This window comes from Hyperolius riggenbachi, chromosome 10 (genome assembly GCF_040937935.1).
Source record: "Hyperolius riggenbachi isolate aHypRig1 chromosome 10, aHypRig1.pri, whole genome shotgun sequence".
Classification (NCBI taxonomy): Eukaryota; Metazoa; Chordata; class Amphibia; order Anura; family Hyperoliidae; genus Hyperolius; species Hyperolius riggenbachi.
Genome location: NC_090655.1, coordinates 167,599,025 through 167,622,936, shown reverse-complemented (window position 1 = coordinate 167,622,936; position 23,912 = coordinate 167,599,025). Strand labels below are relative to the sequence as shown.

At 44.3% G+C, this 23,912-nt stretch overlaps 1 protein-coding gene across 1 annotated transcript in view; it reads left to right on the top strand.

The window, feature by feature from the left end:
* LOC137533881 (small ribosomal subunit protein RACK1) overlaps nt 1–21,074 on the top strand; it is a 38,143-nt gene extending 17,069 nt beyond the window's left edge. Inside the window, exons 5-8 of the mRNA XM_068255139.1 lie at nt 887–997; nt 16,493–16,633; nt 18,064–18,174; nt 20,882–21,074. Of these exons, the coding sequence (XP_068111240.1) occupies nt 887–997; nt 16,493–16,633; nt 18,064–18,174; nt 20,882–20,947 (429 nt within the window). The 3' untranslated portion in view covers nt 20,948–21,074. The remainder of the gene's footprint in view (nt 1–886; nt 998–16,492; nt 16,634–18,063; nt 18,175–20,881) is intronic.
* Nucleotides 21,075–23,912: the final 2,838 nt, after the last annotated feature.

The following is a 23,912-nucleotide window of genomic DNA, read 5'->3' as shown; positions in this document are numbered from 1 at the left end:
AAAAAACACTTTCTACAGTGAGGTTTTGGGAAACATTAGAAAATGCGCGTTGCATAGCAATTCGGTGGCAGTCATACTGGAACTAAGGTCAGATGGCATCGGAACCTTAATGGGGGTAGTTTAACTATAACAGATTCTGTGAACTTGTAGTAATATGGCATCCTATTGGACACACTAAAAGTTGTAATGACATTTCTGTGGCTGGAGTCTGAAATATAATTGTCCTTACTGACTTCACTTAGATTGGGGTGTGTGCCAGTTGGAATTGCCTGCATAAAACGCTGTGGACATAACTGTAGGAGTGGGCATGCAGAAAGTGACCATAGTTTCCTATGGGCTCAACTCGTACATGCCAAATGGACAAATTGATTTTCAGATGTTTGGGGGGGGGGGGGGGGGGGGGGGGGAGAAGCTTACTATCGGTTGACAGCTGTACTGCAGCAGATCTACTGCCATGCCATAAATTTGAAACCTATAGATGCATTGGTTTGTCAACCTGGAAGGTCCGTTATGGTTCTTTGGTCCTGTGGGCAGCATCTTGGTTATGATGAATTGTTGTATACACTTGCACTGGAACACTATTTAGGATGCCTACAAACCTGAACATGCCTTTGTGTGCGAAGAACCACAACAGCGGGAGCTCATTGCACGTCAGCTGCTTTGCACATTCATGTATGTTTGCATGATAACATCTGTCACCAGGTAATCTGCAGTTGTTAAAATAAACTGCATTGTTTTTGTGTATGTGAACTAAGCCCTTTTTTTATCCTTGTAAAACTGCAGATAATTGCATGGGCCAGATTTGTTTGTAATATTGCAAAGTCCTTATCAAATGTGTGCATTGCTGAATACCTGCTGGTCTTGTAATGTTATACTTTCATTTTAGGTGTGGAATTTGGCCAATTGTAAGCTGAAGACAAACCATATCGGTCACACTGGCTACCTAAACACAGTGACTGTGTCACCTGATGGCTCCCTGTGTGCCTCTGGAGGCAAGGTGAGATGAAATACTGCTGTCTGCTTGACCCATGACAAGAACTTGCATACATCTACAGGAACACTCCTTAACCACTACAGCCCTCAGTCGTTTTCACTTTATGCATCCGAGCAATGTTCACATCCCATTCATTAGCCTATAACCTTATCACAAGGAACTGATCTATATCTTGTTTTTTCCGCCACCAATTAGGCTTTCTTTGGGTGGTACATTTTGCTAAGAGCTACCTTACTGTAAATGCATTTTAACAGCAAGAAAAAAACGGAAAATTCAGTACCGTATATACTCGCAAGCAAGCCAACCCGCATGTAAGCCGACCCCCCCCCCCCCCCCCCCCCCAACTTTCACCTGAAAAAAAAAAACGGGAAAATGATTGACCCCCATATAAGCCGGGGGTAGGAAATGCTGGCCGCCTTATTCCCCTGGTGTGTCCCAGTATAGCTAGTATAGTGCTCAGTATAGCTAGTATAGTGCCCCAGTTTAGCTAGTATAGTGCCCCAGTTTAGCTAGTATAGTGCCCCAGTGTAGCTAGTATAGTGCCCCAGTGTAGCTAGTATAGTGCCCCAGTGTAGCTAGTATAGTGCCCCTGTGTAGCTAGTAAAGTGCCCCAGTGTAGCTAGTAAAGTGCCCCAGTGTAGCTAGTAAAGTGCCCCAGTGTAGCTAGTAAAGTGCCCCAGTGTAGCTAGTAAAGTGCCCCAGTGTAGCTAGTAAAGTGCCCCAGTGTAGCTAGTAAAGTGCCCCAGTGTAGCTAGTAAAGTGCCCCAGTGTAGCTAGTAAAGTGCCCCAGTGTAGCTAGTAAAGTGCCCCAGTGTAGCTAGTAAAGTGCCCCAGTGTAGCTAGTATAGTGCCCCAGTGTAGCTAGCATAGTGCCCCAGTGTAGCTAGCATAGTGCCCCAGTGTAGCTAGCATAGTGCCCCAGTATAGCTAGCATAGTGCCCCACTTTAGCTAGCATAGTGCCCCAGTATAGCTAGCATAGTGCCCCAGTATAGTCAGTATAGTGCTCAGTATAGCTAGTATAGTGCTCAGTATAGTGCCCCAGTATAGCTAGCATAGTGCCAGTATGGGTAGGTAGGTGGGTAGGTAGTTAGTGCCCCTCCCCACTCCCCCCGCGGCCGCCGCTGCTATTACCTTAGGCGGCGCCGCTTCCTCTATCCCCGTCCTGCTCCGGTAACTAACTAATTCACAGCAGCGCGCCCCTTGCTGCTGTGATGACGGAGGAAACCATAGAGGGCAGCTTCCTGTAGCGGCAAAGCCGTTACTATGGGAACCGCTCTCTATGGTTTCCTCCGTCATCACAGCAGCGGGGGGCGCGCTGCTGTGAAGTAGTTAGTTATCGGTGCAGGACGGGGATAGAGGAAGTGGCGCCGCCTAAGGTAATAGCAGCGGCGGCCGCGGGGGGAGCTGAGAGGGGCACCACCTACCCACCCACCTACCCATGACTCGCAAGCAAGCCGACCCCCCAACTTTTGGGCCACTTTTGGGGGGTGAAAAATTTGGCTTGCTTGCGAGTATATACGGTATTTGTTTTCTGCCATTATAGTTTTAAAATACATGCCTCCATAATTAAAACCCACATATTGTATTTGTCCCAGTTATTACACCGTTTATATTATGTTCCTATCACAATGTATGGTGACAATATTTTATTTGGGAATAAAAGTGAATTTTTTCTTTTTTGCATCCATCACGATTTACAAGCTTATAATAAAAAATAGAAATATTTCATCTTTAGGGCTGGTTCAGACGGACGCTTGCAGAGCGTTTACAGCCAGCGTTCAGGGCTTGGTGTTAAACGCTCCCATTCAAGTGAATGGGAGCGTTTGTACCAAGCTTTCAAGCGCGTTTACACAAACGCGGCGTTTGGGTCCCGATTTTCCCTGGCGTTCAAGGAGCCCCTGGAAGCTACATGTAGCTTCCAGGGGAGGTTAACCGCGACGGCTAATGTCCCCCTAGGGGAAGAAAAAACGCGACCGCATCCAAACGCACACGAACGCTGCTGAACGCGTCGCCAGCAAACGCAACGCCTCCAAACGTCCGTCTGAACCAGCCCTAACATAGATATTTAAAAAGTTTACACCTAGGTAAATATTTGTGTTTTTTTATATATATTTTTTTTTATTATAAACCATTTTATTTGGGTATTTTTGGGAGGGTGGGATGAACATAGTAATTTTTTTAATGTAAATGTTTTTCTTATTTAGATGTAGTTTTTTACTTTTTGGCCACAAGATGGCAACTTTGGGTTTGTTTACATGATGTCACTCTAAGCTTAAAGAGACTCTGTAACATTAAAAAGATCCCCTGGGGGGTACTCACCTCGGGTGGGGGAAGCCTCCGGATCCTAATGAGGCTTCCCACGCAGTCCTCTGTCCCACGGGGGTCTCGCCGCAGCCCTCCGAACAGCCGGCGACTGTGCCGACTGTCAGTTCAATATTTACCTTTGCTGGCTCCAGCGAGGGCGCTGTGGCGACTTTCGGCACGGAAATAGACGGAAATACCCGATCTCCGTCGGGTCCGCTCTACTGCGCAGGCGCCGGAAACTTGCGCCTGCGCAGTAGAGCAGACCCGACGGCGATCGGGTATTTCCGCCTACTTCGGCGCCGACAGCCGTCAGAGCGCCTGCGCAGGAGCCAGGAAGGTAAATATTGCGTCACGGCTGTACGGAGGGCTACAGCGAGACCCCCGAGGGACGCAGGACGGCGTGGGAAGCCTCATTAGGATCCTGAGGCGTCCCCCACCCGAGGTGAGTACCCCCCAGGGGCCGTTTTGTCGTTACAGTTCTTCTTTAACATGTATGCTTAGAGGGACGTAAGGGGACATAGGAGGCAGAAAAAGCAAGGCTTCCAAGAGAAGCGGTAGATTTTTCTGCGGGGGAGAGGAATCAGTGATCGGGCACCATGGCCCGATTCACTGATTCCTGGGCTAACTATCTGTAGCCGGGAGCACGCGTGCATTTGTCCGCGGGAGCGCACATGGCCTCCTGGGCGTAGCTTCTAAGTCCAGAAGGCGAAAGTAGTTAAAGGACAACTGTAGTGAGACTATGGAGGCTGCCATATTTAGTTGTTTTTAAATACCAGTTTCCTGGCAGCCCTACTGATCTATTTGGCTGCAGTAGTGTGTGAATCACACCTGAAACAAGCATGTGGCTAATCTTGTTAGATCTGACAATTCTGTCAAACACCTGATCTGCTGTATGCTTGTTCAGGGTCTTTGGCTAAAAGTATTAGAGGTAGAGGAACAGCAGGATAGCCAGGCAACTGGTATTGTTTAAAAGGAAATAAATATGGCAGCCTCCACATCTCTTGCTACAGTTGACCTTTAAAGAAAACCTGGGGGCAGGGATCAGATGGGACACTTACGAATGTTCTCTCTCATGACTTGCCTCTGTGTCACCCACAGCCTGCGTTATAGCCCTGAAATTAGCGACAATATTTGTTGCCATCTTGGAGGGTAATGGGAGGAACGCCCCCTAAAGGGGGTGTTCATGCAGGCTTTCCAGAACTGCCATTGGGCAGAGAGATCTCCTTCCAGCATCAAGACTCCGAGGTCACAAAAGTGAAACTGGGGCGGTGCAGGTCTCAGGAGCAGAGGGGATTGTGGCTACCTGATCCACCCAGGCCCCGAATTGGGTACCTTAGTGGGGTGTTTTTATTATAGGAGCCCACCATGGGCTCTCAAGTCTCCACTACTCTCCAGTGGATACACTCCTTGCCCAGTGCTGCTGTGCCTTCAGAGAGGTTGCTGTCATTTAGTTATCCTGATTGTTAGGGCTATTTGCTTACAAGAGTGGTGACTAGAAGATAAGTGGAAACACCTTGCTGCATGTTGGATCTGGTAAGAGGAGACCAGGAAACACCAGAAGTAGTACTCTTGGTAAGCTGAGCATAACCTTTTTTTCTACCCACAGATTACTAATTGTTTTGGCCTGGAGAGAATAACTGGCAGGGTCAAGATTATGGGCAACCTTATGAACTATATATTCTCTAGTAATCTGTGTTTAAAGCCTTATAGAGCCAGAACATCCATCTGTGATCATTCTGGGTCACCATCTTAACAAGTATCACTTTTCTGTAGTTGGTTACATAGTTATTTTGGTTGAAAAAAGATACGTCCATCGAGTTAAACCAGTACAAAGTACAACTCCAGCCCGTCCCCCACATACCCCTGTTGATCCAGAGGAAGGTGAAAAAACCCCCACAAGGCATGGTCCAATTAGCCCCAAAAGGGAAAAATTCCTTCCTGACTCCAGATGGCAATCAGATAAAATCCCTGGATCAACATCGTTAGGCATAACCTAGTAATTGTAGCCATGGATGTCTTTCAACGCAAGGAAAGCATCTAAGCCCACTTTAAATGCAGGTATAGAGTTTGCCATAACGACTTCCTGTGGCAATGCATTCCACATCTTAATCACTTACTGTAAAGAACCCTTTCCTAAATAAATGGCTAAAACGTTTTTCCTCCATGCGCAGATCATGTCCTCTAGTCCTTTGAGAAGGCCTAGGGACAAAAAGCTCATCCGCTAAGCTATTATATTGCCCTGTGATGTATTTATACATGTTAATTAGATCCCCTCTAAGGCGTCTTTTCTCTAGACTAAATAAACCCAGTTTATCTAACCTTTCTTGGTAAGCGAGACCTTCCATCCCACGTATCAATTTTGTAGCTCGTCTCTGCACCTGCTCTAAAACTGCAATATCTTTTTTGTAATGTGGTGCCCAGAACTGAATTCCATATTCCAGATGTGGCCTTACTAGAGAGTTAAACAGGGGCAATATTATGCTAGCATCTCGAGTTTTTATTTCCCTTTTAATGCATCCCAAAATTTTGTTCGCTTTAGCTGCAGCGGCTTAGCATTGAGTACGATTATTTAACTTGTTGTCGATGAGTACTCCTAAGTCCTTCTCCAAGTTTGATGTCCCCAACTGTATCCCATTTATTTTGTATGGTGCTAGACCATTGGTACGACCAAAATGCATGACTTTACATTTGTCAACATTGAGCTTCATCTGCCATGTATGTGCCCATATAGCCATCCTATCCAGATCCTGTTGCAATATGACACTATCTTCCTGAGAGTTGATGATTCTGCACAATTTTGTATCATCTGCAAAAATAGCAACATTGCTCACTACTGCATCTACTAGGTCATTAATAAATAAATTGAAGAGCACTGGACCCAGTACAGACCCCTGTGGGACCCCACTGCTAACAGTCTCCCATTTTGAGTACGATCCATTGACCACAACTCTTTGTTTTCTGTCCATTAGCCAGTTCCCTATCCATGCACACAAACTCTTCCCCAGTCCTTGCATCCTCAACTTTTGCACCAGACTTCTGTGGGGAACAGTGTTGAAGGCCTTTGCAAAGTCCAAGTATATCACATCTACAGCATTCCCAATATCCGTATTAGCATTCACTACCTCATAAAAGCTGAGCATGTTAGTCAAACAGGACCTGTCTTTAGTAAACCCATGTTGATGCTGAGAAATAAGATTTTCTACTATGAAGTCATGTATAGTATCTCTTAGTAACCCCTCAAATAGTAGTTTGCATACAACTGATGTTAAACTTACAGGTCTATAATTTCCTGGATCAGATTTTTTGCCCTTCTTAAATAATGGGAAAAGTGGGCTGTACGCCAATCCACTGGGACTCTGCCAGTTGCAAGAGAGTCACAAAAGATAAGATAAAGGGGCTTAGCTATAACTGAACTTAATTCCCTTAGGACCCGAGGATGCATGCCATCCGGGCCAGGTGCCTTGTCTATTTTTAATTTAGTCTTGCCTTTACTACTTCCTGCGTTAGACACTAAAGCGAAAAAAAAATGATATGATTCTGTATGTGTAGCACAGCTAAGAAATTAAACATTTAAGGTGGCCATACACTGGTCGATGTGCCATTAGATCGACCAGCTGACAGATCCCTATCTGATCGAATCTGATCAGATAGGGATCGTATGGCTGCCTTTACTGCAAACAGATTGTGAATCGATTTCAGCCTGAAACCGATCACAATCTGTTCAGCTGCTCCTGCCGCCTGTCCCCCCCCCCCCGTATACATTACCTGAGGCTGGCTCCCGGGCGTCTTCTCCGCACTGCACCGCACCGCTGTTCTTGCTCCATCCCGGCGCTTCCTGTGTTACTCCGTGACCAGGAAGTTCAAATAGAGCGCCCTCTATTTCAACTTCCTGGTCACCGGAGTGACACAGGAAGTATAAGCGTACACTGGGTTATGCGGAAATGCGGTGCAGCGAGGAGAAGAGGACCCCGGAGCCAGCTTCAGGTAATGTATACATGCTCGGATCGGGCCCGAATCGTACGCCGCAAGCGACGCGCTCCTACCGCCGGGCGATCGAGGGTAATTTCCCGCACGGCGCGATCGACGGTCCGATCCGATTTCGGGAGGGAATCGGATCGGCGGGTGCGTTTAGCGCAAGCGATTGGCAGCAGATCCGATCCCAGGATCGGATCTGCTGTCGAAACGGCCGTGAATCGAGCCAGTGTATGGCCTGCTTAAGATCAGATACATCAGTCTAATTGTTTCCAGTACAGGAAGAGTTGAGAAACTCCAGTTGTTATCTCTATGCAAACAAGCCATTAAGCTCTCCGACTAAGTTAGTCGTGGAGAGGGCTGTTATCTGACTTTTATTATCTCAACTGTTCCTGGACTATTTACTTTTCCTCTGCTAGAGGAGAGGTCATTACTTCAGACTGCTCTGAAAGACTCATTTTGAATGATGAGTGTTGTGTAATTTGTACATATTATAGAATGATGCAATGTTAGAAAAAACACTATATACCTGAAAATAAAAGTGTGAGAATATTTTCTTTGCTGCTCATCTTCTAGTAATTATTCATAGTACACAACCAATTCACTATATCATATTTTTTTTTTCGCTTCAGTGTCTAAAAGTATTTAATATTACAGTTAGAAGATTGAGACTCCTCTGCCTCTGTAATTTGCAACAGTGCTGTTTCCTTTGTGAAGACAGAAGCAAAGAAAGCATTTAATAACTCTGCCTTACCTTGGTCATCCACCATTGAGTTCCCACCCTCATTCTTTAGGAGTCATATATAGTAAACCTTTCTTTTTTTAGAGTTGATGTACTTGTAAAACTTTTTTGGGTTAGATTTGATATCCCTAGCGATTTGATTTTTAGCTTCAATCTTTGCCAGCCTAATTTCTTTTTTACAATTTTTATTGCACTCCTTATAATTGCTTAGTGCAGCCTCGGTCCTCCTGTTTTAGGACCTTATAGGAATTCCTTTTCCTCTTCATTGTATCCCTAACCTTTCTATTCATCCATAGAGGCCTTTTTTTATTCCTAGACATTTTGTTTCCATATGGGATATACATACTACAATATTGATTGAGAATAAGTTTAAAAGCTTGCCATTTCCCTTCAGTGTCCTCCCCTTGTAGTACATTATCCCAGTTCACCAAACTTAGTGCCTGCCTAATTTGATTGAACTTTGCTTTTCTAAAATTCATAGTTTTAGTAGTCCCGCTGCCCCGTGGCCGATCAGTCACCAGATCAAACGTTATCATGTTGTGATCACTATTTCCCAAATGTTCTTGAACCTGCACATTTGATACATTATCTGGTCTATTAGAAATGATCAGATCCAGTAACTCATTCCCCCTAGTTGGTTCCGTTACCATTTGAGTCAAGTAATTGTCCTGTAGTGCTGCCAGAAATATGCTGCTTTTACCAGAATGGGTAGCCTCAATACCCCAGTCAATGTCTGGAAATTGTGTTGTGTTGTGCATAGGGATCTTGCCTTCAGCCGTGCTTGATTTCTTCGTAGCTGGTTACTTTGGTTACAGATCATGCAGGTCAGCTCAGTACAGAGCCCTGTATCTGATCATGCCTTGCTATGTGTAATGTCTGCAGGCAGTGTAATTCTTTGAGACAGTTACCTGTGGTTAGTACAGATAAGTTTCTTTCTTTTGAGTCACTGATATTCCAACATTCAACCTGCAAACACTGAAACCAAAGGTGGCAGACCAGAAAAGTGAAATGTTCTTGTGATGGAGGGCAGTTGACATTTCTCTCAGCAAACATTTCAGAACTGTCCAGGTGGTAATGGGAGCCTGAAGTGGGAATCACATGATGGCTGACATATTTATTTCCTTACGAGTGTCCTGGCAGCCATGCTAATCTCTTGGCTTTCAGTCAGTAGGGACTGGATAAGACACCTGAAACAAGCATTCAGCTAACCAGGTCAGACGTGCATCAGAACACCTGATCTGCATGCTTGTTCTGGGTCTATGGCTAAAAGTAATGGGGGCAGCAGGACAGGCAGGCAATTGGCATTGTTTAAAAGGAATTAAATGTCTGCTGCCATAGTCCTCTCACTTCTGGTGTGCTTTAAAGTGAAACTGTAACCAAGAATTGAACTTCATCCCAATCAGTAGCTGAGACCCCCCCCCCTTTCCATGAGAAATCTATTCATTTTCTCAAACAGATCAGGGGGGTGCTCTGTATGGCTGATATTGTGGTGAAACCCCCCCCCCCCCATATGTGATGTCAGGACAAAGGTCCTGACATCACACTGTGGGGAAGCCGTGTTGCATCGTGAGAAATAACAGCTGTTTACAACTGCCAAAAAAAGCTAGCAGCTTCTCCTTCCACTGACCTCACCTGCCAGCAGTAAAAAGTCACCATGTGATAAATGTCAGAATGTAAATTAGTAGATAAGAAAATTGAGTGCAGAATCGAGCGAAGAAACGATCAGGTGGAAAATCAAGCGGAAAACGTATCTTGTACCCAGAATGATGTTCTGCATAGACTTTGTCTGAGATGGCTGTAGTGTATGTCTATTAATAGACTTAAATGCAAGATCATATAAAGCAGAGGTCCCCAACCTGGGGGCCGCGGCCCCCTGGGGGTCCGTGGGCAGATTTCTGGGGGGCCGTGGCGGATCTGGCCTTTCTTCCTCTCCCCCCAGCGGCCGCCATTCCTGATACCTTATGAGCGGGTGGCCGCTTTCTTCCTTATATTCCCCATAGCCCCTCTCGCATCTCGTATTACAGCAGCGCTTGCTGTGCGACTGCTGTAAGCAGGGAAGGAGGCGGGGCAGCGTTCCCATGGTAACGGCGATCGCCGCTACAGGAAGACGCTGCCCTATTTCCGACCCTTCCTTACAGCAGCCGCGCGGGAAGCGCTGCTGTAATACGAGGTGCTGCAAGAGGAGAGGAGCTATGGGGAACATAAAGAAGCGACTGCCCGCTCGTAAGGTAACAGGAGCGGCAGCCGCGCGGGGGGAGGAGAGGAGAGGCTACACTGGGCTAACTGTACTGGCGACACTGGGGCAGCGATACTGGGCTAACTATACTTGCTATACTGGGCTAACTATACTTGCTATACTGGGCTAACTATACTTGCTATACTGGGCTAACTATACTTGCTATACTGGGCTAACTATACTTGCTATACTGGGCTAACTATACTTGCTATACTGGGCTAACTATACTTGCTATACTGGGCTAACTATACTTGCTATTCTGGGCTAACTATACTTGCTATTCTGGGCTAACTATACTTGCTATTCTGGGCTAACTATACTTGCTATTCTGGGCTAACTATACTTGCTATTCTGGGCTAACTATACTTGCTATTCTGGGCTAACTATACTTGCTATTCTGGGCTAACTATACTTGCTATTCTGGGCTAACTATACTTGCTATTCTGGGCTAACTATACTTGCTATTCTGGGCTAACTATACTTGCTATTCTGGGCTAACTATACTTGCTATTCTGGGCTAACTATACTTGCTATTCTGGGCTAACTATACTTGCTATTCTGGGCTAACTATACTTGCTATTCTGGGCTAACTATACTTGCTATTCTGGGCTAACTATACTTGCTATTCTGGGCTAACTATACTTGCTATTCTGGGCTAACTATACTTGCTATTCTGGGCTAACTATACTTGCTATTCTGGGCTAACTATACTTGCTATTCTGGGCTAACTATACTTGCTATTCTGGGCTAACTATACTTGCTATTCTGGGCTAACTATACTTGCTATTCTGGGCTAACTATACTTGCTATTCTGGGCTAACTATACTTGCTATTCTGGGCTAACTATACTTGCTATTCTGGGCTAACTATACTTGCTATTCTGGGCTAACTATACTTGCTATTCTGGGCTAACTGTACTTGCTATTCTGGGCTAACTGTACTTGCTATTCTGGGCTAACTGTACTTGCTATTCTGGGCTAACTGTACTTGCTATTCTGGGCTAACTGTACTTGCTATTCTGGGCTAACTGTACTTGCTATTCTGGGCTAACTGTACTTGCTATTCTGGGCTAACTGTACTTGCTATTCTGGGCTAACTGTACTTGCTATTCTGGGCTAACTGTACTTGCTATTCTGGGCTAACTGTACTTGCTATTCTGGGCTAACTGTACTTGCTATACCGGGCTAACTGTACTTGCTATACCGGGCTAACTGTACTTGCTATACCGGGCTAACTGTACTTGCTATACCGGGCTAACTGTACTTGCTATACCGGGCTAACTGTACTTGCTATACTGTGAAAACTGGAAAAAAAGGGGGAGCTGCTGCCGCTGACACTAGCCACGCCCACTCACCCACCCCCCGCCCCCAGGGGGGCCCCGGAGAAATTTTTGGTCGGGATAGTGGGCCCCGGGCTCAAAGGTTGGGGACCCCTGATATAAAGGATACCCGAACTGCCATGTGACATGATAGACGTGTATGTACAGTGCCTAGCACACAAATAACTATGCTGTGTTCCTTTTTTTTTTTTCTTTCTCTGCCTGAAAGAGTTAAATATCAGGTAGTCACTTCCTGTGACTCAGTGGCTGACTCAGTCCTGACTCGGACAGGAAGTGACTACAGTGTGACCCTCACTGATAAGAAATTCCCCTGTTTTACCTCTCTCTTGCTCTCAGAAGCCATTTTCTGCTAGGAAAGTTTTATAGTTGGAATTTCTTATCAGTGAGGGTCACACTGTAGTCACTTCCTGTCTGAGTCAGGACTGAGTCAGCCACTTGCATACCTGATATATGACTTTCAGGCAGAGAAAGAAAAAGAATACAGCATAGATATTTGTGTGCTAGGCACTGTACATACAAGTCACATGTCAGTTCAGGTATCTTTTAAAGTAATGAAGACCTTGTTGTAGACTGCCACCCTAGTGAAGGCCATGATAAGAGGCACTCTAGTGATACTGTAACAAAATTATGAATAATTGATTTTCTAGTTTTTTTCTTTTCCTGGCTTCAGCATCAGAAAGTAAATATTGCTGTATTTTATTGCCATGTAGCCCTGTCACTCCCAGCAATGTCAAAGCCTAGGCTGTTTAGATATGTTATCTCCCAGAGCATTCTGGGAGACCATTTTTCTTAAATGTTTGTTAATTTAGTCAGTGTTTTGCCCACTTTGATAAATAAGATGTTTAAATGGCAGGTGAAAATAAAAAGCTATTTTCCTAGATCGTCACTCGGACAGCACCCCTGGATGAGACCTGTCTCCCTCCCCACGTGGACAGTAAACTGCAAAAGAGAAATTTGCATAAGCAATACGCAGCTGAATAAAGGTACTTACTTGCCTCTCTACTTCAGTTTAGTTTCCTGTCCCGGATGGAGCGGAGGAGAGGTCTCCAGGAGTGCCATCCGTGTCAGCAGGCAGGGGCAGCGTTTAGCAGGCCTCCCAGGAGAAGCTGTTCAGTGAGCAGTGGGGAGTCCTTCAGCGTATGGGAGGCTTCTCCGCGCGTGCATGGAGGAAGTTCACTTCTGGTTGAACCGGAAGTAGTCGGGCGATGGCGTACCGGTTGATCTGAGGCCTGCAGAGCGACGGGCCGCGGGGGAGGAAGGAGAATCAGCGCAACAGCTGATTGTAATTAAGCAATCATTGCCGGACTAATTATGCGGCAGGGGCCACAGCGGTGAAGCTGAATCAGCACTCAGTCTGATTCTATAAGGTACGTGCAGCTGATTAGAGTAATTAAGCAGCAGGGGCTGCAGTAATTGGTTTCAGCTGGGTCTCTCTGTGTATATAGCTGGATGCTATGTCCATGATTCACTTTGCTGTTTGTGATCATGGAGGACGCTTCAGGGTCAGCTCCTTTGCAGTCTGTCTGGCCAGACCCCTCTCTGTCAAGTAGATGTAGTACTGTGATACTCCTGCTTGATTTTAAGTGACATTGTGAGAGGCATTAGTAATAGTTGTTTGTTTTTTTTTTTTTTATATATATAGCCCAAAAAACATGACAAGAGTGATAAAACTGATAAAGCAGAAAAGTCTGAAAGATCTGCTACTCAAACCAGTCAGCATGGTTCTAGCAAGTCTGAAAGGAAATGTGCAATTTGTTGTAATCGTTTGTCTTCATCTTCTTCTAAAACATTGTCAGTACCGTACAGAAAGTGGTTAAGGATGACTCACCTGTTTAAGGATTTGATGGGCTGGATGCGGGCCAAAATGTCCACAGCAATAAAGGAGATAAAAGATTCTGCTATTGCTTCTACTTCTACTGTTCCTTCTGATTTACCTGGAACTAGTGCTGACATGGATACAATTTCCTGCAGTTCAGTGGGGACAATTCCATGCAAGATTCCTACAGTTGTGGATACTCAGATCATGGAACAGAAGTCTCGCAGTTCTGGACAAAAAGATTCTTATCCCTCACAGCATAAAGGTCTCTTCTTTGCTGGCTGGATCATTTTCGTCTATCACCAGGTCGCCTATGGAATTATTCGCATCAAGACAATTCCAACGGATGCCAGTGTATGGGGCTGGGGGGCCCACTTGGATGCTCTTCCAGCTCAAGGATGGTGGTCTGTACAAATTAGTTCAAATTCATCAAACAGCAGAGAACTGGAAGCTGTATGGAGGGCCTTACAACATTTCAGCAATCAGGTCAGAGGTTATCATGTCAGGATAAGGTCTGACAACAGGGCTTTTGTTGCCTTTATAAACCAACAGGGGGGCACGAGGAGTCAGACGGCAAAAATTATGGTCAGAGAATAACATCAAATCCTTAACAGCGGCTCATCTGAAGGGGACATCAAACGAGATTGCAGATTATCTCAGCAGGACACTGGATCAAAACGAATGGTCTCTCAATCCAGGAATATTTCGGATGATTGTCTCGAAGTGGGGATGTCCAGAGTTGGATCTATTTGCGAGGAAAAGGAATGCGAAGTGTCCGAAATGTTGTGCCCTGTATCCGGAAGATGCGCCTTGGGCAGTGGATGCCTTCACAATAAATTGGGGAAGTATGATAATATATGCATTTCCTCCAATTCCACTACTTTCACGAGTGATAGATTATTCAGGACAAGGCACGAGTCATACTGATTGCCCCGCTTTGGCCCAAACTACCATGGTTCACGTTGCTTCAGTCTCTAGCAATATCAGAGCCGATAATCTTTCCACTTACTCCGGACCTGATATCCCAGGGCTCAGTTCTTCATCCAGATCTGAATCTACTTCACCTCTCAGCCTGGAACCTGAGTGGGAGATCTTAAAGTACAAGGGATTCTCAGATGACCTTTCCGAAAACGTTACTCAACAGAAGGGAAAAAAGTAACTCGTGTGATTTACCAGAAAGCATGGAGAGTATTTAAAGATTGGTGTGCGGAGAGGTCCTTTAACAGATTAACTCAAATCTGTGTGTTTTTACAATGTGGTTATAGAAAGGGCCTCAGCATTAGTACTCTAAAAGTTCAGTTTTTTCAGGCCTTAGAGATTAAAACCTTCAGTAAGATCAAGGATACCTTCCTGGTATCTTAATATTGTTCTGCACAGCCTATGTGAGTCACCATTTGAACCTTTATCTCAGATTTCGGACAAGTTCCTGTCGTTGAAGACCGTGTTTCTTTTAGCAATAATTACAGCAAGAAGAATAGAACTACAAGCTTTATCCATAAAAGAACCTTATTGTATTGTTTCGGAGGATAGGCTAACACTACGTCCTGACGCAACATTTCTCCCTTCGGTGGTTTCTTCATTTCACCGGAACCAGGAGGTTTACATTCCTTCATTTTGTGAAAATCCATCAAATGAAAAGGAAGAGACTACATTCTCTAGATGTTAGAAGATGTCTATTGAGTTACTTAGAAAGAACTAATTCCTGGAGGAGATCAGATGCAATCTTTGTCTTGTTTTCAGGCAAAGCAAGAGGGAACAAGGCTTCAAAAACAACCTTGGCACGTTGGATCAAACAAGCAATTGCTTTATCATATCATGCACAAGGGAAGACATTAGCTTCTTTTATCAAAGTTCATTCTACAAGAGGCATTTCAACATCATGGGCAGAGGACAGGGGCCTCTATTGATCAGATATGCAGAGCTGCAACATGGTCTAGTCAAAACACCTTTGTTAAACATTATCGGCTTAATGTATCTGCGGGCACAGATTTATCCTTTGGAAGAAAGGTCTTGCAAGCAGTAGTCCCGCCCTAAGCCTAATCTCTAGTATAGCGTCTCATCCAGGGGTGCTGTCAGAGTGACGATCTGGGACAGACAACTTTACTTACGGTAACGTCTTTTCCAGTAGTCAGGAGGACAGCACCCTTACAACCCGCCCTTAATGGGTGGAAGATTAAAGGTTTGTATAAGCATTATTAATGCCCGTGTCATCTTTTTTATTAAATGAAGTATAGAGGCAAGTAAGTACCTTTATTCAGCTGCCTATTGCTTATGCAAATTTCTCTTTTGCAGTTTCCTGTCCACGGTGGGGAGGGAGACGGGTCTCATCCAGGGGTGCTGTCCTCCTGACTACTGGAAAAGACGTTACCGTAAATAGTTGTCTTTCAGTACAGTTACACTCTCCCTTTATTTTATTTTTTTTAAAGGAGCGATGTGCTGGTCTTTGTCATGATAGCAGAACATGGCAACCATTAGCAACTGGTTTAGAACCTGGTTCATACTTTCAAAAATATACCCGTTCGATATTTTTTTTTTTTTTTTAATCTCCACTTAGTGTGGGATAGGATCCGCCTCCACTTTGGTTCATGGTGGTCCAATGAAATTTCTTCCTGTTGCTAGGCAGAATTGGTTTATTGTCGTCTGCCCCTACCAGCTTCCGGGCTGAGTACCGAGGGTCTGAGCGGTGGAACACGAGTGGCAGTGTGGACACAAGTGGAGAGGTGAAGATAGCTGCAGCGGATGCAAAACTGATGGAACTTACCATGTCTGTTTTTACATATGCTCTAGTGTGATCTGGCCCTTACAAATTAGTTATAAGACCTGTCGCTACTTCGGGATGAGGTGCCAAGAAGGTGGCATCTCTGGTTAAAACATCCTTCACGCAAACCAAGCCTTTCAGCCTATGAGCTGTGTATAGGGTGTGAGAAGCATTACACTTCGATTTAGTGGGGTTCATTATTTGTGTAGGAGAATGTATTTATAACCTTTTGTATTTACAACGTTGAATGTATTTACGTAATATGTTGGTACTTTATAAATAAAATAAAATAACCTTACCCTTGTCTGATAACTATATTTGCATTTCCAGGATGGACAAGCTATGCTTTGGGATCTGAATGAGGGGAAGCACCTGTACACTCTGGACAGCGGAGATGTAATCAATGCCCTTTGTTTCAGCCCTAACCGCTATTGGCTGTGTGCTGCCACAGGCCCCAGCATCAAGATCTGGGTATGTGTACAGATGAATGTTTACATCACTTCCAACTTGGCTCTCTTGAAAGTCTTTTGTAACCTTTGCACAACTGAAGCAATTAGTTTTTAATGAAAACCATATATCTTTTACATGCAGCCAGCTATGTCCCTAAATCGGCACTTTTACCATGGCAACAGTACTGTTTGGAGTAAAATTGTATGAACAGAGCAAGGCAGCACAATCACAAACTTAAAGGGAACCTTAACTGAACGGGGGGTAAAGTTTTACTTACCTGGGGCTATTACCAGCCCCCTGCAGCAGTCCTGTGCCCTCGGCGCCGCTCTGGAATCCTCTGGTCCCCCGCTGTCACTTAGTTTCGTTTTTGACTCACCAGTCGCCGGCCGCCATGCGTATTATTGGACGCATTCACCAATGCAATTAGCGCTATTGCGGACCGCAATGCGTACAAAAATACGTATTGCCGCATATCTACGCGTGCGGAATGCGGCAACACGTATTTTTGTACGCGTTGCGGTCCGCAATATCGCTAATTGCATTGGTGAATGCGTCCAATAATACGCATGGCGGCCGGCGACTGGTGAGTCGTCAAAAACGAAACTAAGTGACAGCGGGGGACCAGAGGATTCCAGAGCGGCTCCGAGGGCACAGGACTGCTGCAGGGGGCTGGTAATGGCCCCAGGTAAGTAAAACTCTTTACCCCCCGTTCAGTTAAGGTTCCCTTTAAGTAAGGTTATGCACTTTGTTAAAAAAAAGCTACGGAAGATGTCAGCATTATGTACAAGTGCTTTGTGTTTTGTTGATTTCTGTAATAGAGCTGAATTTAGTGGATTGTGTTGCCTTTAACATTTTAGAGAAATTCTGCTTTGAGGTGGACCTGAACTCAGAACTTCTTCTCTGCTGTAAAAGATGTGCAACAGCATAATAACCTTTAAAGAAAACCTTTAGTTACAGCTGATAATCCTGCAATATATCTGCAGTATTTACTTCCTGCTTTCATGGAAGCGGATATAGGGTTAACATCCTGTGATTACAAATTGGCTTCTGTGACAGCAGAGATTCCTGACCCGACACAGCCAAGAGATCAAATTACAGTGGCGATTGGTCACAGATGAGGGGGAATTAGACAAGCTAAACTCTCTACACAGGGTACACTTCTGTTTTCTTTTTTTTTTCCTGTGCAAGAGTTCGTCTGCTTTAAGCAAATTCTTATCTAATCGTAGCTACAAAGATGATTTTTTTTTTTAGATTTTATATTTAAAAGCTGTGTACACTGTAACTCCAGGGGTACTACTTAGGGTTAGTCTTCCTGCTATGATGTATTCTATGCCATCTGAAGCTCAATGCTGAAATCAGAGGCTGTTTCTGAGCAGTGACTGTCCTGACATACATTGCTACTGTAGGACTTTCTGTATTGCTGACCTGCATGTTGTTTTTCCCCATCACAGGATCTGGAGGGCAAGATTATTGTAGATGAGCTGAAGCAGGAAGTGATCAGTACAAGCAGCAAGGCTGAACCACCACAGTGCACCTCTCTGGCATGGTCAGCAGATGGACAGGTAAATGCATTGTATTAATGTCACTCAGTTAATTATATATTTGTGGTTTACAGTAGAGCTGTAGAAGCTTTCAGGGTCAGTGATGAACCACCAGTTTAATTGCTTTTACATCTAGTCTGTATCCTATGCCATCATGACTTGTTGTAGTGGATCCGAGATGAAAAACTAACTATAACAAGTAACTTGTCTATATATCTGATGTTCAGTTTAGATGGTTTAAACAGCAAATCTGTCTGCATACTGCTTTAATAGAATATGATTATTTCTTCCTGTGATACAATGACAGCAGACATGTTGTTTGTAAACATTACACAGGCATTACACAGGCAGGCTTATCTGCACCATCAGCACTCAGACTGAAAAAAACGAATCCTCCCTCCTCCCCTCTGCCTCTGAAATCTCTGGCTAGTAATACCTCTCCCTCCTCCTGCCCAGACTGAGCTCCCATGAGCCCTTGCTACTGCCAAGGCTCTCTGAAAACTGTGGGTGGGGCTTATTTAGTTTATAGGCAATTAGAGCTTAGCTGGATGGTGTAATGGTTAAAGAGAACCCGAGGTGGGTTTGAAGAATATTATCTGCATACAGAGGCTGGATCTGCCTATACAGCCCAGCCTCTGTTGCTATCCCAAACCCCCCTAAGGCCCCCCTGCACTCTGCAATCCCTCATAAATCACAGCCACGCTGCTGACAAACAGCTTGTCAGAGCTGGCTGTGTTTATCTCTATAGTGTCAGTCTGCTGCTCTCCCCGCCTCCTGCAGAACTCCAGTCCCCGCCTGCATCCCTTCCCTCCCTGCTGATTGGAGGGAAGGGACGGGGGCAGGGACCAGAGCTATGCAGGAGGCGGGGGAGCAGCTGAGACTGACACTACAGATGTAAACACAGCCTCACAGCACGGCTGTGATTTATGAGGGATTGCAGAGTGCAGGGGGACCTTAGTGGGGTTTGGGATAGCAACAGAGGCTGGGCTGTATAGGCAGATCCAGCCTCTGTATGCAGATAACATTCTTTAAACACACCTCGGGTTCTCTTTAAGGGCTCTGCCTCAGACACAGGAGACCAGGGTTCGAATCTCTGCTCTGCCTGTTCAGTAAGCCAGCAGCTATTCAGGAGACCTTGGACTTCCACTATGAAATGCGATCGCGATTCTGATCGTGTTTCAATTTCCACCATGCGATTGCGCTACTATACTAATTATAGTCCAGCTCAATCGCATACAAAACGCGGCAGGACAACGATTGCACTTTGACCAAAATCGCATCGCAATCAGATTGCACTAATGGAAATTGCTGCTGCAGTTTCCATTAGTTTAATGTACCTTGCGATTTGCGATCAGAAGCAAATCGCAAATCGCAGGCTAGTGGAAAAAGGCCCTTACACTGCTACTGCGTATAGAGCGCGTCCTAGTGGCTGCAGCTCTGGCGCTTTGAGTCTGCCAGGAGAAAAGCGCGATATAAGTGTTCTTTGTAGAGTATTAAAACAAAAACAAAAAAGTATTTGGCTTGAGGAATGCCCTATAAACTATAGGAAAGGAACACAATTATGCAATGAGTAAAAGTTCATCTCGAATCCACTTTAAGGGGTTACAATATTGGCAAATGCAGTAGCTAAAAAGTGTGGTTTGCTATATTTTTTTGGGAGTATGTACTTTACTATATATTTAGTTTTCAAATGCAAATTTTGTTCATTACTAGCCTGTACTCTCTCTCAAGTGTTAAAGTGCAGTACATTTCCAGAGGGACAGTAATAACAGGTAGTCAATTTCCAACTGTAGAAGCAGTGGGTATAGTTTCAGAGCACATTTGCTATTAGTGTAAGTGCAAAGTAATGGCTTCTACTGTGCATACTGTAAGTAAAGTGCCCTGTAGCTTAAAGTGGATCCGAGATGAAAAACGAACTATAACAAGTAACTTGTCTGTATATCTTATCTAAAGTTTAGATAGTTTACACGGTAAATCTGGCTGCATACAGCTTCAATAGTTTGATATAATCCTGTGATACCATGTTCTGTTTGTCATCATTACACAGGTAAACTGCATCTCCAACCCTCAGCCTGTGAAACATTTACTCCCCCCTCTCCTCTGCCCTCTGAAAGGGTAACTGAAGTAAGAGGTATACGGAGGCTGCCATATTTCCTTTTAATCAATACCAGTTGCCTGGCAGCCCTGCTGGTCTATTTATCTGCAGTAGTATCCTGAATAATACCAGAAACAAGCATGCAGCTAGTCTTGTCAGATCTGACATTAATGTCAAACGCCTGATCTGCTGCATGCTTGTTCAGGGGCTATGGCTAATAGTATTAGAGGCAGAGGATCAGCAGGAGGGCCTGGCAACTGGCATTACTTAGATGGAAATATGGCAGCCTCCATATACCTCTCATTTCGGTTCTCCTTGAAATCTCTGGCTAGTAACCTCCTCCTCGCCCAGACTAAGCTCCCATAAGCCCTTGCTACATGGGTCTGAATGCCTTGGCGTTGGTGAAGCTGCAGGCAAGGCTTGTTTGTTTTAATACTCTTCATTCCCTATAAACTTAAGTATTTGGCTTTTCGGAATGCCTTGTAAACCAGGGCGTTGGAGTCTTGAGTCAGGGCAATTTTCACTGAAACCAACACTATTTTGTTGATCAGTTTAAAGTGATGTTAGACTATACAACATACAGGTTTCCCTGGTGTGACCTATCCTGATTGGTGTTTATTTCTTTCCCTGCAGACACTCTTTGCCGGCTACACAGACAACTTAATCAGAGTCTGGCAAGTGACTATTGGAACCCGCTAAGACTTTTATACCATGGAAAACACCTCTGCTCTTTTACCAACAGAGACTGCTTGTGCAGTTTGGAGTCATCTTTGTAATACCAACATTTTGACTCTTCAATAAAAGTTGCTATAAAACAAAAAAAAAACCTGTGTTGACAGTTGGTGATGTGACCATATCTGCTAAATCAAATTTAGTGGTCTAGCTTTGACTTTTGCAGCACACCAAGATCTGCTGTGGCTTTTAGGGGTAATTATTGATTGGAATGGGCAATGAAATGCAAATCTGAGTTTATGCAGGATTATGAAACTGTATGCAGTTTGAAACCTGGACCAATCTAATTCCACCAAAATGGAATTCAATATGTCTATTATTTCAAGATTCATATAGTTGAAATCAGAATTTGCATAACCATGAATCAACCTAAAATTATTTGCAACTCTTTGACTCATCCCTAGTTATTGACAGAATATTTTTTTTCTATCAGTTAGCAATTTAATAAGTGCTGACCATGTCACCAAAATGTAAAGAGGGACTTTGCACAAAAATGAATGTTAAAAAAAAAGCAATTTTATTTATTAGTCACCATTCAGCAGATATTAAATTTGGCATCTGATTACAACTTAACATATACAGTGGTACTATACATATTCCCTTCCTGCATGGCTGTTGTGAATCTGAGGATGTTTTGCAAAGTGCATTTTCAATGCAGAGGTGTTTATCCCCTGCAAAGCTGGTTCAGGTTGTGCATGAAGAATGTGTAATAGAGTAAGACCCTCATCCGCCTGCACATGACTCTCGGATGTATCCACAATTAGATTGCCTAGGGCCTGATAATCTTCATTCCTGTCTGCACCCTCTAAATAGAAATCAAATCTTGTCCTTGGTTAGAGTATATGTAAAGCGGAACTGAAAGTTTCACTTATCTGGGGCTTCTGCCAGCCCCCTGCAGCTGACCTGTGCCCATGCTATCCTGGACCGATCCTCTGTTCCCACGCTGCAGCTTACTTCTCACGCAGTGAAAGGCAACTTCTTAGTTGATCCACTGCACCCTTGCCACACATATCCTTCTATGCATTCTCATAGCCAGGAGCAGGCGCGCAGTACGAGGAAAATCTCCACTGCGTCTTTGCAGTACGCTCCCGGGCAACGGAAGTTCAAACGAGGATGCGCACGGCCAGGGCAGTGCACTCAAACTGCATGAAGAGAAAATGAGCTGTGGTGGGGGACTGGAGCATCGGTGAGTGGATGCATGGGTACAGGCTGGCTACAGGGGGCTGGCAGACGCCCCAGGTAAACTTTTTGGGGGATTTTCAGTTCTGCTTCAACAGCTACTCAATAACTTGGGATATAAATTGCATCTCTGGTGTACATAAAAACAGAGGTACACTAATGCTTAGTCTCAAAACCTTGTCTATTTAATAATATCACTGGAACCCTGTATCTGGGTTCCTGTGCTTAGGAAAGGCAAAGGCCTTTCTGGAAGGCCACGCCAGAACCCAGCTGATATGGAGTTTTGGCGAATCTTATACAGATGACATGCCAAGGGCATTCACATTAGCGAAGACAGATCAGGATGGCCAACAGGGTAGTGTCAGCTTTGGCAGTGATGACATGCCTTTTTATGTTGAATACTTTCAGGCTAGGTTCACAGTGGGGCATTGCAATCCATGTATTACAGGAAAGCAACGAAAGTTGCACCGTGTTGTGACCTTAAGGTAAGATGCAGTGAATCAGTCAAAGTATGCTTCACTGCTTCTGTGCAGGAACACACTACCTACAATGTACATACTTACTAATGCAGTGTGACTTTCTGTGTAAAGATGCCCCTATAAATTCGTACCACAATGTCCCACTATGAACCTAGCCTCAGTCAGCAAAATTGTTATATGCAAATTGGAGGAGTTGAGGAGTCTTAGTCGGTATGATAAACTGAGGCGTCGGAGTGCAATACAGGAAATGATGCAAGCTTTTGGGCGTCACTCAAAGAACTACAAGCCGTACAATATTCTGCAGTGTCCTTTTTGACCCCTCCTCATTCTAGCCTTATCTGATTCCCAGTGGAAACTGAGTAATGCTGGGAATACACAATTAGATTTCAGTCAATTTACTGTCCAATCTTAATTTTGATTATCTTATCTGTTCTAATCAGTTTCCATACACTTTTATGATAAGTTGATCAGAAAAACGATTGAAAATCAGATGGGACATGTCGGAAATTATCGAACCACCTGCCGAAAAAGCAGCATATGGGCTCTTTTACACTCATTCCAATTTGATGCATAAAGTTGCATGTAAAAATTGATATTCTTTAAAAAAAAAAAAACTGCAGCATGCAGAACTTTTTTTTTTTTTTCTGCAGGTTTTCTTGCTGTGTAAATCACAATTTTACTGGATGCTACCAACAATGTAAAAGAAGCCTTTCTGCTGTCATAGGGAAAAACCCTTCTCTCATATCACACTAAAAATAAAATCATTCACCCCGGTAAATGTGTACTCAGGGTTTATCATTTTCAAACTAATGGGAATAATGTCGTGCATTTTTCACATATTTTGCAAAATGAAGTTGCAGAATTTCTTCTGCCAATGTTTTGCAAAACTTCAGTAATGGTTTACCAAAGACAAGCAGACATTTTGTCAGTCTTGGTGTAAATGTGAAAGGGGTCATAAAAGCTTTTGCAGACTTGCATTCTTGACTCGTGAGGTTCTGCTTGTGATAGTTAGGGCTTCATTAAAGTGCACCTCAGGCAAATAAATATAGCAGCCTCCTTATTCCTCACACCTCAGGTTAATTTTCAGTATCCATTTTTATTTCCCGTGAGGCTTTGTTTCCACTAGCTGCTGCATGTCCTGAGACACGTGGTGGCACTTCCTTTTTTGCGAGTATGCAGCCGAATCCTGGAAGCCATGCAGTGCACAGCAATGGGATTTGCTGCTACTCACATTGAACACTGACTGCAATGTCGGGCCGAATCGCTAGGGCAAG